This window comes from Erpetoichthys calabaricus, chromosome 7 (genome assembly GCF_900747795.2).
Source record: "Erpetoichthys calabaricus chromosome 7, fErpCal1.3, whole genome shotgun sequence".
NCBI lineage: Eukaryota > Metazoa > Chordata > Cladistia > Polypteriformes > Polypteridae > Erpetoichthys > Erpetoichthys calabaricus.
Window position 1 is genome coordinate 180,394,913 of NC_041400.2, and position 14,707 is coordinate 180,409,619.

General features: G+C 37.7%; 1 protein-coding gene across 1 annotated transcript in view; it reads left to right on the plus strand.

Annotated features, from left to right (window-relative positions):
* Positions 1–14,707, plus strand: part of rnf38 (ring finger protein 38) — a 225,456-nt gene that overhangs the window by 107,181 nt on the left and 103,568 nt on the right. Inside the window, exon 2 of the mRNA XM_028805790.2 lies at positions 14,303–14,373. Coding sequence (XP_028661623.1) covers positions 14,303–14,373 — 71 coding nt within the window. The remainder of the gene's footprint in view (positions 1–14,302; positions 14,374–14,707) is intronic.

Genomic DNA, 14,707 nt, shown 5'->3' on the forward strand with positions numbered 1-14,707 from the left:
TATAATAAACGTTAGCTGATATTTTTAACATTGTACTGCAGGGTGTTTTGGCTCACGTACCAGTGTTTTGTAGGTTTTTATCTAGCAAAAGGCAAATCTGTTTGATAAGACAGTGAAGAAATATATTCAAAAGCAATAAGTTTATGTGACTTACACACTTTTTTAAAGCACATTTTTTTCTTTATTTTTAAAAGAAAGTACAGACAAACTTGTTGTTTTTAATAAAGATTCTTTATAATATAAAATATAATACATGTACTTTTATTACTATGGGCCACTAGTTAGAGTAGAAATTAAAAAAAATTCAATTCACACAGATATTGGATAAAGTAACTGGGGGGATCCTGAAGGTAAAATAAAGTTTGATTGTGATTAGTTTTTAGCATCTTTCTCAGCATTCTGCATTGTACTATTATGGGGCATGATAAACGTTTGATACATTCTAGTAGGGGTGGGCGGTATGACCAAAATTCTATATCATGGTATTTTTCTAAATTATCCCGGTTTCACGGTATTCGACTGTATTTTTTTCCTATGTGCAACACCTCTGTGATTAGCGGTGTAGCAGTGAAAAAGGTCCCCACTTGAACAGTTTCCCACTGCGCCACGTTCCGAACGTCGTTTAGGCAATTTAAACCGGTGTTGCGGTATAAGAAAAATCCATATCATAACTAAAATAAAAAACAGTTTTCGGTATGAACCGGTACACTGCCCAGCACTACATTCTAGTGATGCTGATATCTCCTAATAACTGTGCTGCCCCATACCAGGACCAGAAAAGATAACTGGGCTAGAAATGGCAGCACAAGTGCTGTTTCAGGATATCAACGAAATAAAGAGAAGATGGAAATCTTAGTTTTGGCAACAGTTACAGCAGAACATTTTAAAACATTGCAATCCTTTTTGTTCCATAGCCAATAAGAACTTGGTGGGCTAGTTTCCCATCTAGGGTTGTGTCCGAATCTACTAAGATAGGTTCCAGCCCCACAACCGTCAAATGGATTGAGCAAGTTTGGACAGGTATTATATAATTCTCAGTGGAGATTATTACACTTAATGCTGTAACCTCCTCTTCTATGAGGGATATGTTAGTAGAAGCGCCATGTATAGTGGTATATCATGTATAGTGAAATAACCCTAGACTGCCTTTTACATTGCCTCTAAAGTATACCATACTTGGGTTTTGTGTATACAGTCATCCCTCACCTATCGCGGGGGTTACGTTCCAGAGCCCCCCGCGATAGGTGAAAATCCGCGAAGTAGCGACCTATATTTATTTTATTATTTATACATATTTTAAGGCTTTATAAACCCTTCCCACACTCTTATAAACCTTTCTCACTCTCTTGTTAACCTTTCCCACACTCTTATAAACACTTCCTATGCTCTTAAACACTTTCTACATTCTTAAACACCGCAGACCAACACTGCACGCAGCGATCAGACGTCAATGTGTCTGCACTCGCTTTGTGAAGGGGGGCAGCTGAACTCGCGCTGAGCAGAAATGGACTTTGTGCTGCTTCTGCCAAAATGCCTGCTTGTCGCTCTGCGCGTTCGGAAGGAGGAGGAGGAGTGGGGGTGTGTGAGGCCTGAACGCACGTTTGCTCAAACCCCCCTCCCCGGAGGCGCAGTACCTCCTGCCACTTCGCATTGTCAAGGGGGTGGGGAGCTGAATGAACGCTAAGGAGAAGTGGACTTTGTGCTGCTTGTCGCTCTGCGTGTCAATAATTTAAAAGCCTGTACAGCACCTATTTTCCTGTCTCACTGTCTTGTCTTGCGTGAAGTTAAAATGTTTTATAATTGTGAGATGTTATTCATATCCTTAGCCCGACATCCACATATCATATGTGTTAACAAAGTGTGTTTTATAAGTTTACATGTGTTTAAAGCATGTGGGATGGGTATTTTAAGGCTTAAACTATAAAAATGTTTATTTATATGGTCTTTCTATATCGCGGATTTTCTCCTGTTGCTGATGGATCTGGAACATAACTTCCGCGATAGGTGGGCAATCACTTGTATTTAAAAACCCGCAAAGTCGTGAATCCGCGAAAAGTGAACCACGAAGTAGCGAGGGATTACTGTATACAAATTAATATGAATGGAGGCAAATGTCTGATTCAGTTGGCATATTTTTAGCTAGTAATCCACAAGGGGTGAAAATGAATCATGTATCATAAAATAGTTTTTTATTCCTACTCTTTTGACAATCTGCTGGGTGCCATCATCAGAGAAAAAATGATTAGACATAGGAATCAAGGTGCAAGGAGGTGGGGTTTGGTGGGTGTTGGTCATAAAGTCTGCATATGCTAGGTTCTTATCCAACTGTTTGTTAATGGCATTTTCATTTGAGAGCCATAATTCATCCAGCTCTCTGGCACTTTTAGTATTAGCCCTGATTTTTATTTGCACTGTGTCCCAATTAAACGTGTGTCCGGTTGAACTTGAATGTGCGTATATCAGAGAATGTGGGTCTTTTGTTCGGACAGCAGTTGGGATGTTCTCGTATGCGTGCTGCAAATGTGTTAGATGTTTGTTCCACGTATACTGCTGGGCATGCACTGTATAGTATACTGTGTTCTGTATATTTGATGTGAATTTCTTGCTTTTAGCGTTAAAGAAGAACGGTCTGCACAGTGTTTCCAGGTTTATAGGCTATTTGATACCTGATTTGGAGAGGATGAAGTCTCTGATACACCACTGTGATAGGGAAGGATGTGCCAAGTAGGACGTGAGATCAGGTTAGAGTCGATTGTTTGCTGAGGTCTTCTATGTTGTTTGATAAATGTCTTGGGGTAACTATTTCATGAGAGCAGGTGGAAAAGATAATGTCTTTCATTCTTGTATTACAGTGGATGTGAATCCTTCTGAACAGTTTCAGAAGTATGTTTATATATAAAAAAAAAAAAAATCAGTAGCTTTAAATACAAACTCATGTACTATTTAAATACAAACTCATGTATTATTTACCCTGTGACCCAGGTTCCAAATGAGAGGCTATAGCAGCCATCAGCAATCCATCTTGAACAGTCTGATATAGCCAGAATTAAAATAGAGCCGTGTTTTACATAAATCACAGTTAACCTGCTAAGATTTGCACATGAAAAGCTACAAAACGGCTGTACAGGAGAAGCTGGTTTCACTTCATCCATTATAGCAAAAGAAGAAGAGGAGTGAAAGTACAGCAAGGCTGCGTTTCGTCTTGAGCTGCTGTGTACCACGGTGTGGTATGTACTGCATCTCTTTGTTTCATGCAAATGTATGCAGCAAGCATTGAGATGGAGCGAGGGCGTGGGAGACACACATGTTCCACTTTCTCATGTCATGGTAAGTATACATGAGTGAGGGTATGGGAGGAGTGTGTCTTGCTACTGCTTGCACAACACATGAAAAAATGAGCGACATAACATGCTCCACCATTTCAAATGTGTATGTTCATTTTGTTTGTTTTATGATGACCTCTTTTTGTAAGTCACTTTGGATAAAAGTGTCTGCTAAGCTGATCAATATAAATATTCCATGACCAGTATGTGTAAATTTTTGAATTTGTGAAAGTTTAATTTGCAAAAGTTGACATTTTACAAAAAATCAATATGGAAAGGCTCCCAGCAGCTCTTAGAGGAGTAAACTGTGCTAGAGTAATGGGTGTTTATTGGTCATAGTATTAATGAACCTGTGGAGTATCATTTTTGTTTACTTGCAAGTCATTTCAAAGTTTTGGAGCCCTGTAAACGTAGCCTGCGATGGTTTTATTTATCCCTGCAATTACAAGAAACAACCCTTCTTGTGAGCACAATGTACACTGTGGAGTTTAGATAGGTATTAAGGAGAGAAAAGCTGATCATGATTGTATGCCTATAGTAGAACTTTTGAAATTAAAATGTTAGCAACTATTGAAGCTCACCTCAATGTGTGTTATCATATGGAGTCTTGCACAAGCAGAAAGGGAGTTAGACCTCCTATATAACCAATAAAAGCAGCTTGGACCTTCACTGGCCAGCACAGAAGAGGATCAACCCAATGTAGCTAGTCCCACAACTGCTACCAAAAGACCTTGATTTGAGAGGTTAAGTCTTGTTTTACTTTGTTGTTCTTTGCATTATTTTGAAGTAAATGGTTGTATCTGTTAAAAAAAATAAAAAGTAAAAAAAAATTATAGTCCAAATCCTACAAAGAATCTTTATTATAGAAAAATATAAAGAAAAATGCAAAAAGAGCAAAAAGAATTTGCCTTAAAGCTAACCCCAAGTACACAAGTACCAAAAACACAATCTATAAAACAGAGCAAAGTGGTCTGACAAAAAACAGTTGAATCCAATAGGAGAAACAATACAAAAGACTACAAACTTCTTCAGTGCACCACTACTGGATGTCTCTGGCTCTCATCTGTTTATAGTAGTAGTGACATTTTGCTGGACCTGCCTCTTGAGGCCAAGAACGTGGAAGTGAAGAACATGTAAAGGGATAGTACATAAATGACTAAATAAAACAAACAAGTAAACCTAGAATGTGTTAAAAATTCAGCCCGATGCATAACAAAGTGTGTTTTTCTTTTCTTCCATTCTGTATTTGCTATTTATTAGGTCTTTCAAGAAGTAAATGCTTGCTTATGGACATGGGGTTCCCCCATTGTATTTTTCTTTTTATTGTGGGTGTGTATCTTCTAAAGGAAGGCACTAGGTGACAAACAGCAGATTAGAAACATGTTTAAATGTCAACCCAGCTGATTTTCAAAATGTTTTCTTTAGAAATATTTCATTAATCTATGTTGAAATTATCACTTGTGTACAGATCGCAAGGTACAGTTCCTCAGCCCCTCATGAAATTTGGCCAAATTTAATTTTTTAGTAAGCAATCCACAAATCATTCTACAGTTAAGACAGTTATATTAATTTACTGGCAATGTCTTTATCTTGCAGAGAGGAAACAACTTTAGGCTTTGTCTGACACCATTGTGACTGATAAAAGAAGCACACTCACATTTTAACTTCATTGGAGTTCAGTTACTCCATCTTGTTCTTTCTCTGGCTCATGTACATTTGGACCATGCCTGTTCTTATTCCTTTTTCCTTTGCTTGCTCATTAGCTGTGTGTTTCTTGCATTAACTCATTCTATCCATTTCTCTCGAGTGATGATATGGTGCTATTCATATTGGTTACAGTAAGTTAGTAGAATTGCCACTTTTATATCTACAGCACATTTTAATATGTGGTTATGTTTGTTTATGGTCATTTGCCCTTGATGTCCTGACATCTAAATATTTTAAACACTGGAACTTGCAAGATATACTCTGCCAAGCAGACGATTCTACTTGTGTGGTGCTATCTAAAAAGTGCAACAGATTTCATCTCTTGAATAATGAATTTCATTCTTTCAAAATGAAGGACCGAAAGGCTTAATTTAAAATATTTACCTGACGCTAACATTTACATTTTGGATATCCAACAAAAAAGAAAAAAAAATGATCAGAATTGATCATAAAAATCCTAATTTGTCTCTCTACTCTTCAGTCCTCCTTTAATGATGTAGAAAATGTCAGTAATTCTACTAGTGACGTGTGACCTGTTGTACCACTGAGAAGTGACATGTGGTAGATTTGCTGCCTCTTAGCAATGCCTTTATTAGAACACTCACAGAGGCCTTATGGCTAGGAATTGTATGACAGTGGTCATTAGATGCACAAGGCACCCCAGTAACTGATTACAGTAATCACTTAATATCCGATTCGAATCTTCTCCTGAAAAAGTTTTTCAAAAATTTTTTTTTTCCGAAGCCAATTTCCCATTATTTTAAATGGGGAAAAATAATTTGTTCCCAGCTCATGAGAAAACCGCCAACTAATTTCCCTTCATATCACTGAAATACCTACAGTCATGTGAAAAAGAAGGTACACCCTCTTTCAATTCTAAGGTTTTGTGTATCAGGATGTAATAAAAAATTATCTGGTCCTTAGGAGGTCTTAAAATTATGAAAAATATAAAATATGAACAACAACACATGACATACTACACCATGCCATTATTTATTTGATAAAAACTAAGCAAAGTTGTAGAAGCTGTGTGTGAATTTTAAGTACAACCTAACTGCTTCCAATGGAATTAAGAGGGAAAGTAGTAGCCAGGTGCTGCTAATCAAATGCACTTGATTAATTGATCATCAGCAAGAGATCCCAAGCATACTTGCAAATCTACAACAGATGGCTGGAAAAAAAGAAAGTGTTTCAATGGCTCAGTCAAAGTCCAGGCCTGAACCCAATTGAAATGCTGGGGCGGGCCCTTAAGAGAGCTGTGCTTAAATGAATACCCGCACACCGCAATGAACTGAAGCAACATTGTAAAGAAAAGTGGGCCAAAGTACCTCCACAATGATGTGAGAGACTGATAGTCATACAGAAAGAGATTACTTCAAGTTATTGCTGCTACAAGCTATTGTATTATGGGGAGTACTTAGTTTTTCACACATGGCTTCTCCATTTTGGCTTCATTTTTGTTAAATAAATAACGCCACAGTGGAATCTGTTGTGTGTTGTTTTACACCTAAGGTTAGAGTTAAATAATTTTAGAACCTGGTAGGGATCAGATGTTTATTTTTTTTATTATGTCCTGACACGTAAAACCATAGAATTGTAAGTGGGCGCAATTTCCTTTTTACAGGACTGTATATAAACATAAGCCCTTGATTTCCTTATAATCTAAAATAAAACAAATCATTCATTAGTTATCTAAATAAGAAACTGTTAATGAGGTCAAAATGCCCAGTAGAGTCTCAATGGTCTTTTGGCTTTCTCCATGTCACTGGCTGGAGTATTCTTAGATAGACAGATAGATAGATACTTTATTAATCCCCAAGGGGAAATTCATAATGATAAATCTGATGTTATGGTCAGTTGGCTTGATAGGACAGAAAAATTCACTAGAGACTTAAAAATCCATTTAATCCTTAATTAAGGACTTTATCTGTCACTTGTTTATCTATATTATGTAAAGGTGTTTTGGTTTATTTTTACTATTCTTTTGTATTTAATTTCTTTGCTAATTTTCCTCTTTGATATCTTGTGAAGCACTTAAGCTACATGTGGTGCTGTCAATGTCTAATGTTCGTAAATCTTCTCTGTCTATGTTCAGGATATTATCAGCAACCATACCACCTGCCTTTCAGAATAGGTCATCCACCTGAATACTTGGATGGACAAATGTCTAGGAAAAACTTGGATTGTTACAGAAAGTGGTGCTGGTGAGGCCATCAGGACACACTTACCCAGTGGTCAGCATGTGGATTCCAATGCCCTAGTGAGGTGATGGAGACACTGTGATGCAGAAGTTGCTGCAGTCCTTCAGATGAGATGTAAAACTGAGATGCTGATTCTCTGTGTTCATAAAAGATCCAGGACATATTTAGAAAACAGTAGGGTGTTTCCCGATGTTGTAGCTAAATTGCCCATCAATCGCCTTGTCCATTCTGGCCCTCTAATCATACCCTGTCCCTTACTGGATAACTATCTCTCTCATTCTTTCATAACTAATGTGTGGTGAAAAAATGGTCGTCTGTCACATTTTTCAGGCGGATGCTACATGTTGCTGGTGGTTGAAGTGGTTCCCCACTGTCTATGTAAAGCACTTTGAGAAGGTTAGAAAAGAGCTATATAAATCTAATTGATTAGAGGCACCACTTCTTCAACAGTGTCTTGCAGAGGGAAGGCTCACCTCTTAAGCAGACCAGCTTGGTAAACACATCTCACAGCAAACTATATTTATGAAGCATATTAAAAAAAGTTCAACAAAATTTTATGGGCAATTTTTCTAGATTACACAGCTATTTAGTGATTATTAGGATAAAGTTCTTTTTAGTTTTTTATATTTTTCTCTATCAATTATTGTCATTAGACACTTGTTTTGGGAGATTTTTTGAGTCACATTTCATTCTGACTTCCATTTGTGGTGATTCGCTCATGTTCACACAAGTTCTCTGAAGCTCAGTCAAAGTGACCATCAGGTTCTTGGTTACTTCTCTTACCAAGACAATTCTTCCTCAATAACTCAGTTTGACCAGGTTTCTAGCTTTACAAAGTGTTGTGGTTGGTCCATATTATTCCACCTAAGAATTATGGAAGCCACTGTGTTCTTGGAAACCTTCAATGCTGAAGTAATTTCTTTGCAGCCTTTCCAGATATATTCCTCAACACAATCCTCTTTCAGCTTTGCATGCAACTCTTTTGAATTCTTCTTGGCTTAGTTTTTGCTCTGATATGAATTATAATCGGTGGGACCTTCTTTAGACAAGTGTGTGCTTTTTTTAATTGGGTCCAATCAATTGAACTTTTCACAGGTGGACTCTATAACTAGATGTAGAAACATCTCGGCATTGGTGAATACAATGGGATGCACCTGATCCACATTTCAAGTGTCATAGCAAAGATTCTGAATATTTATGTCCATGTGATATTTCAGTTTTTTTATATTTAAGTAAATTTGCAAATAATCCTAAAATCCCATTTTCAAATTGTCTTTCTGGGATATTGAGTGTTATTTGATGAGGGCAAAAAAAGAATTTAAACTATTTCAACACAAGGCTGCCAACATTACAAAATGTGAAAAAAGTGAAGTCTGAATACTTTTGAAAGGTACCTGTATATATTCAAAATCACACTGGCAAGTTAAGTAAGCATGAGATGCCAGATATTGTTTGGCCATCTCATGTCTTCCTTTGAAAAAGGCATTGTATGCTTTACCTCTTAAAGATAACTAAAAGACTGTTGTGAACAGGCTACATCATAACGGTAATGGTGATAGAAACAGTTGGTGTAGCACAGCGTTTGCAGGGATTTAACTTTTGGGTGTGTGTTTGAGAACCTTCAGGGCCCCACTTCTCTACTGCCAGCTACATGCAAATTATGGAGAGATGGTATTTCTTCTTTGCCGTTCACTTCACTGTGCTCTTGTCCCGGTCCTGTTGTCATCCCTTTTCTTCTGATCATAAGAAGACTGGTGCATTCAGATCCCTTATAAAATCTGTTCTTATATTAAAGGGTGTGCTTGAGGTAAATGGTCCGACATTCTTGTGAAAGGTATCTCCCTGTGCAGCTGTCTGAAGTGAACTCATCCGCGCATAGGTTTGCTTGCATGCTGCCCTGGAATATTTAATTTGTTGCCAGCTGCTGCCTTTCTTTTTCTTACAATTGCGTGCCGTGCTGCAGGCATATTGGCTTGCCATCCCTCTTGACGTTATAAAGAAGCCATCACTTGCTTATTGTCTCTTCTAGGGTTCAAGTGTGGATAACAGTCAGTCTGAGGCACTTGACAGTGCATTGTGCTCTTCAGCTGCTTGCCAAGAGCCTTTCTTTTTGGGATATTCAGCTTCTCTAGTGTCGCCATCCACTTTCTACACCATTTACAAAAGCTTGGAGAAGAAAATATATCTTTTAATATAAATAAAATCACAAAAGAGAAAGAAAACAATCTTTTTTTTTTTTTTTTGTTTTTTTGTTTATGGCTTCTATGCTTCAGGCAGGTGAGATATATATATAAATATGAGAGGAACAACAAGTTAGACTTTGGTGATTTGGGTGGCAGTGCTGAGATAGACCATGTGACCTACTACTTCAGAGCTACAAGCAGTAAAAAGTAGTCTTTTTTGAAAGGTGAAGGCACACTGTTAAGTTAGGGAAAAGCTAATATGGGAACAGGTGATTCATGGTAGGCAAAAGATTAAATTATAAATTATTTAAAATTAAAATGTGACATTTTAAAATGGAGTACAAAATTAATATTTCAGATCATTTTTAATGGGGGCATTTTTCACGACAAATATGCAGAATTCACTGTTGACCTTGTTCACCCAATATTTCCCTAGAAACTTACCCTGCGGCCAGCTTAGGCGAAAATTTTTTCCCCAGTGCCCCATGATGGAGTGGATGAGCGATTGACAGCAAGCTGTCGCACAGGTACATGTAGTGCTGCATTCAACAAGCTTTGGGAAGACTCGGGAATTTAGGCAAAACAAATTTCAGAGAAGAGAATAAATAGCAGCCTTGTACAAAAGACAGTGGAAGGTTTTTGGTGAGCTGCAGAGAGACCAAGCACAACAGTGGAGGATGATCAGACATTCTGGCCGCGGTATGTGATGAGGGGACTGTACAAGGGTAAATGTGTCAAGTGCATTTGTTACTCTGTGAGGCATTTCCCTTGGCCTATGTAGAACAAAGAAAACAAAGTTTCAAACAAAGGCCTGGGTGATATCGCAGAGCTGTAGCATCTACGCAGAACTTTCATGCACGGGTACTTTTCTGTATGATTGTTGCAAAGCTGCTTCAGGCATGTGTGATGTCACCAGCTGATCAGTACTCCAGCCCTCTCTATAGTATTTTCACTTGAGGGTACATTATGCGACCATGATGAGAATATTATGATTAGTAACACTGTGTGTGGTGCATGGCTATGTATGTAAATTAACCATGTGCCCAGCTAGGGTCTCAAAATAAATCCCCCTCCCCGAGAAAGACAATGCATGCCACCCTGTGAAATGACAGTGAGAAAAGATTTATTACTGTTTTTATAAGGAGTTTCTATCTTCCTCATTAAAGAAAAAAGTCCAAATTATGTACATAGAGATTGTAAACAAAACAGGCATCTGAGCGATACTGTACCAGGACTTTAAACAATGGAAATAGCCTCCACTGTTTTAAATGGCTAATGTTCTGCTCAAGAATGAAACCCTGGGAGCACAATGATATATACATTTTTTTTATTCTTAATTTTAACTTTTAGTTTGTAGACATTTGTTATTTTGTTTTTGGTTGTTGTTCCATTTGCATTCTTTATTGTTTGAGACACACTGATGCAGTGGTCAGCATTGTGGCCTCACTGCTCAGATCAACATTTTTTTCCTACAATAATCCACCCAACAAAATTGCCAGACACTTCCTCAGCCCACATGGACACTTAAAACACCATTGTAGGCCACTAAAAACTAGTTCAGTGCCTCCTTCCCTATTGACTTCAGTGCACTCCACAGTGTTTGGTGAAGTTTGCAGATATTTCTGTAATTTTTCCAAACTCATGGCAAAGCAAATTCTGTAGGGTTCACTCATCACTATTTAATGGCTTTTAACCAGTTGAACTGCTACCTCCAACTCAGTATTTGACCTGAGCAATTCAATTAATTAATAAAATTACATGTAATCGCGTTACATTATAAAGTAAATTTTTGAAATGGGGTTATAATTGAGAACATGTGTTTTCTTCTTTACAGCTTATTGACTAAATGCAGTGTCAGATTTATATCTTGAAACAACTGGTGATGTGTTTTAGATGGAAGGCATGTCACATTTCAAGACTTTTCACTCTTCAGGCTCTGGAGATATAACCTATAAATGAATAACAGTGCATGACTAGTTAGAAGATTGATTGTTTGCATCCTGACTCCAAATCATGCATTGTAAGTAGCACAAAGTGAGGGTAGTTTTGGCAGCCATTTGACATAAAGAATGTCAGATTAAGAATAGGAGTACTGTGTATACTCACGTATAGGTTGGGTCTTGAAACCCGAAAAATCGATCATAAAATCGGACCCCGACTTATATGGCTGTTCAAAAATGCGACACTTAAATTTTTTTTTTTAACATCTTCTTCTTTCCTCCTCCAATCTCGCATCAGTTTTTCAAATGCATCAAATTTTGTTGCAGCAGCACAGTTACCAATTTCTTTTGCTACATCGACGTTTAATTTAAAACCAGCTTCTTATTTTCTTCTAAACGAATGATCCATTGTAGATAAGGGATGCTCTTACGATAAAGGTGTATGAGGGCGTGAGATACAAAAAAACACTAAACAGTGCAAATGTTGCTTCAGATTAGTTCAGGTATTACTGTGTGGTCACGTAGGCACAATACATAGGAAAAAAAAAAAAAGTCAGTGTGCTCCGTGGTTACTCTCTCAACCGTCATTATAAAATACCAGAAATTATACGGTAAAATCAAGTCCTGACTTATCCGCGAGTATATTCTCAGAGGTGGCACAGTGGTAGTGCTGCTGCTTTGCAGTAAGGAGACTGTGGAAGATTGTGGGTTCACTTCCCAGTTCCTCCCTGTGTGGAGAGCGCTTTGAGTACTGAGAAAAGCGCTATATAAATGTAATGAATTATTATTATTATTATTATTCAGTATGTGTATAAGTTATATGTACACCATGGACATCTTGGCTGCACCATGCCACACGTTGAAAAGATTTAATAAAATTAACTTATTTCAAAGCAGATTGCCACAACGGCTTTAACCCACAATTCCCGTATGCCCAATCCAACACACCCAATAGACTAATCAAGATTACTTGGCAGGGTGCCCACTAATTTCAATGGCAGGGAAAACTGTACTGAACTTATATACTGTATGTGTCTCCTATTGTAAATTGCTTTGGATAAAGAAGTCACCAGAATGTAGAATAGTAATAAGTACATATATTTCTATGTCACTGAATTAAATGAATGAAAGCTGCAGATCACAAACTAAAAAGCTACAACAGATTTTGCTGAATTTTAATGTGTGCTCATCCTACCATACATCCAACATTACCAACTTTTTCACATCAGTAGTCCAGTCAAATGGTTTTCTGCAACTGTGCACTTGTCTATTAAAATATTTAACCAGATTGTTACACTAAAAAATTTAGAATGCCTCTGTTTTGTTATTAATATTATTGTATGTTTAGACAAGGTCTTTATCAAAGATGTCATAAGAGAGCAGAATGCAATATGGTTGTGCTCCAGCTTTAAATAATGTGTTTAACCAAACAGACTGAGTTGCTCGCTAATGGTCCGACATGAGTTGAAGACAGGAACTGAACTGAGAACTTTAAGGCTTACAGTTGAACGCCTTAGCCACAATTCACAGGAGGAGGAGGAGGAGGAGTATGACATGTATTGTATGTGTAGTATACTAGAGATGTTGCAAATATGAGAATACAGTTTTCTTTATTAATTTTTTTATTTAGAAAGAGTTTTTCTGTCTGTGTTTTTTTAAAAAAAAAAAACATAGGACCTTAAGGATGTCAGCTAGAGTCACTGCATGTCTCCAGAAAACCATACAATATCAGCTACAATATGTGCACATCTCAGTGGTATTGCAAACTAGATGAAGGAACACTATCTTCAGTTTAACCTGGCAGAGATGGACCTTCTCGTACTCCCTGCTCATCTGTTTACTCAGTGGCCCATCTCTGTTCAGCTTGGCTCATTATCACTAACAACCAGCAAGTCTGTGCACACCCTTGTGGTGGTATTTGATAACGAGACGTCTTTCATTGACTATTTTGCAGCAGTTTCTCTGCTTTGCAGATTCACTCTGTACAACATCTGAAATATCAGTCTATATGTGCCAGAGTAAACGGCACAACTCCTGGTCAAGGCTTTCATGTCTGGACTACTGGCTTAAGTACTGATGTGTTCCCAAGTTGCTGCAGATGATTGTAAATGTAATGGCGTTTCTGGTGTTCCACCAGCCGAGGCAAGCACATCTCTTTTCTCTTCAGACCAATATATTGGCTTCCTGTAGCAGTTCAGATCCGTAATGCTTGCCTACAGAGTAGTCAACGGGTGAGCACTTAAGGAGACAAGTGTGAGGTCATATGCTCATTCTCAGCCCCTTGGGTGTGCTGATAAACAGTATCTGGCCAATCCAGGCTCTTCATGTGTAGCTGGTGGAAAAAGCTGCCCACCTTCATCTGAAATTCTGCCACTCTCAATGTGTTCAAGAAGGCAGTGTGGTGCAGTGGTTAAGGTTTTGGACTTCAAACACTGAGGTTGTGGGTTCAAATCCTGCTACTGACACTGTGAGACCCTGACCAAGTCACTTCACCCACAAGTGCTCCAATTGGAAAAACAAAAGAAATGTAACCAATTGTATTTCAAATGTTGTAAGTCTATCCAAAATGCGTTGGCCAAATAAATAAATGTAAATGTAAGAAGCATTTGAAGTCTCTGCTTAGTGAATTTTTTGCCTAACTTATAATGACTTTGATAGGTTCTTGTAATTAAAGAAAGATTGGTTAATCTTGCATGGTTTTGTTTTGTTTAAAGCTCATTACTTGTGCTGGTCAATTTTGAAACTTGTTCTGTAACACTTGTTCCCAAACAGTTCCCCAGACTGATCTTTACTCAGTTATGTTGACCTCACTTTGGATACAAACATTGGCTAAGCAAATAAATGTTTATGAAGTGTCTTCTCTTGCCATGTCTCTCATTTTTACCTACCAGTTGTCTGGTATCAAGTAACCAAATCATTTTTTTTTTTTATTTCTAATTATGTTTCAGGTGGCCTTGAAGTTACTTTTCACCATCAGTCTGCACATCGTGAACAGGCTAGCAATGATGACAGTGATAAGGTAGGTGCTGTGGTGTGTTGCTTCAGATGCAATTTTCACACTGATATTTGTTTTAATTTTTCCTTTTTATTTTAGTTACTTGTATTTTGAACAGACATGCAGTTTGAAATTAGAAGTTGGGCAAATGCAGGTGTTAACTAATGTAACTGAAAACTTAAAGCATCTAATTAAATTGCATCAATAGGACATTAGTGCACCAAACAGTAACAAATCCACATCTGTGCAGATTCTGCAAATGTCTATAACTATATTGGAGGAATGAGATGCCATTCTATTGACATTTGGTGGCAGTGGTTTGACTGGCCACTCCAATATCTCCAATAAGTGCACAGCT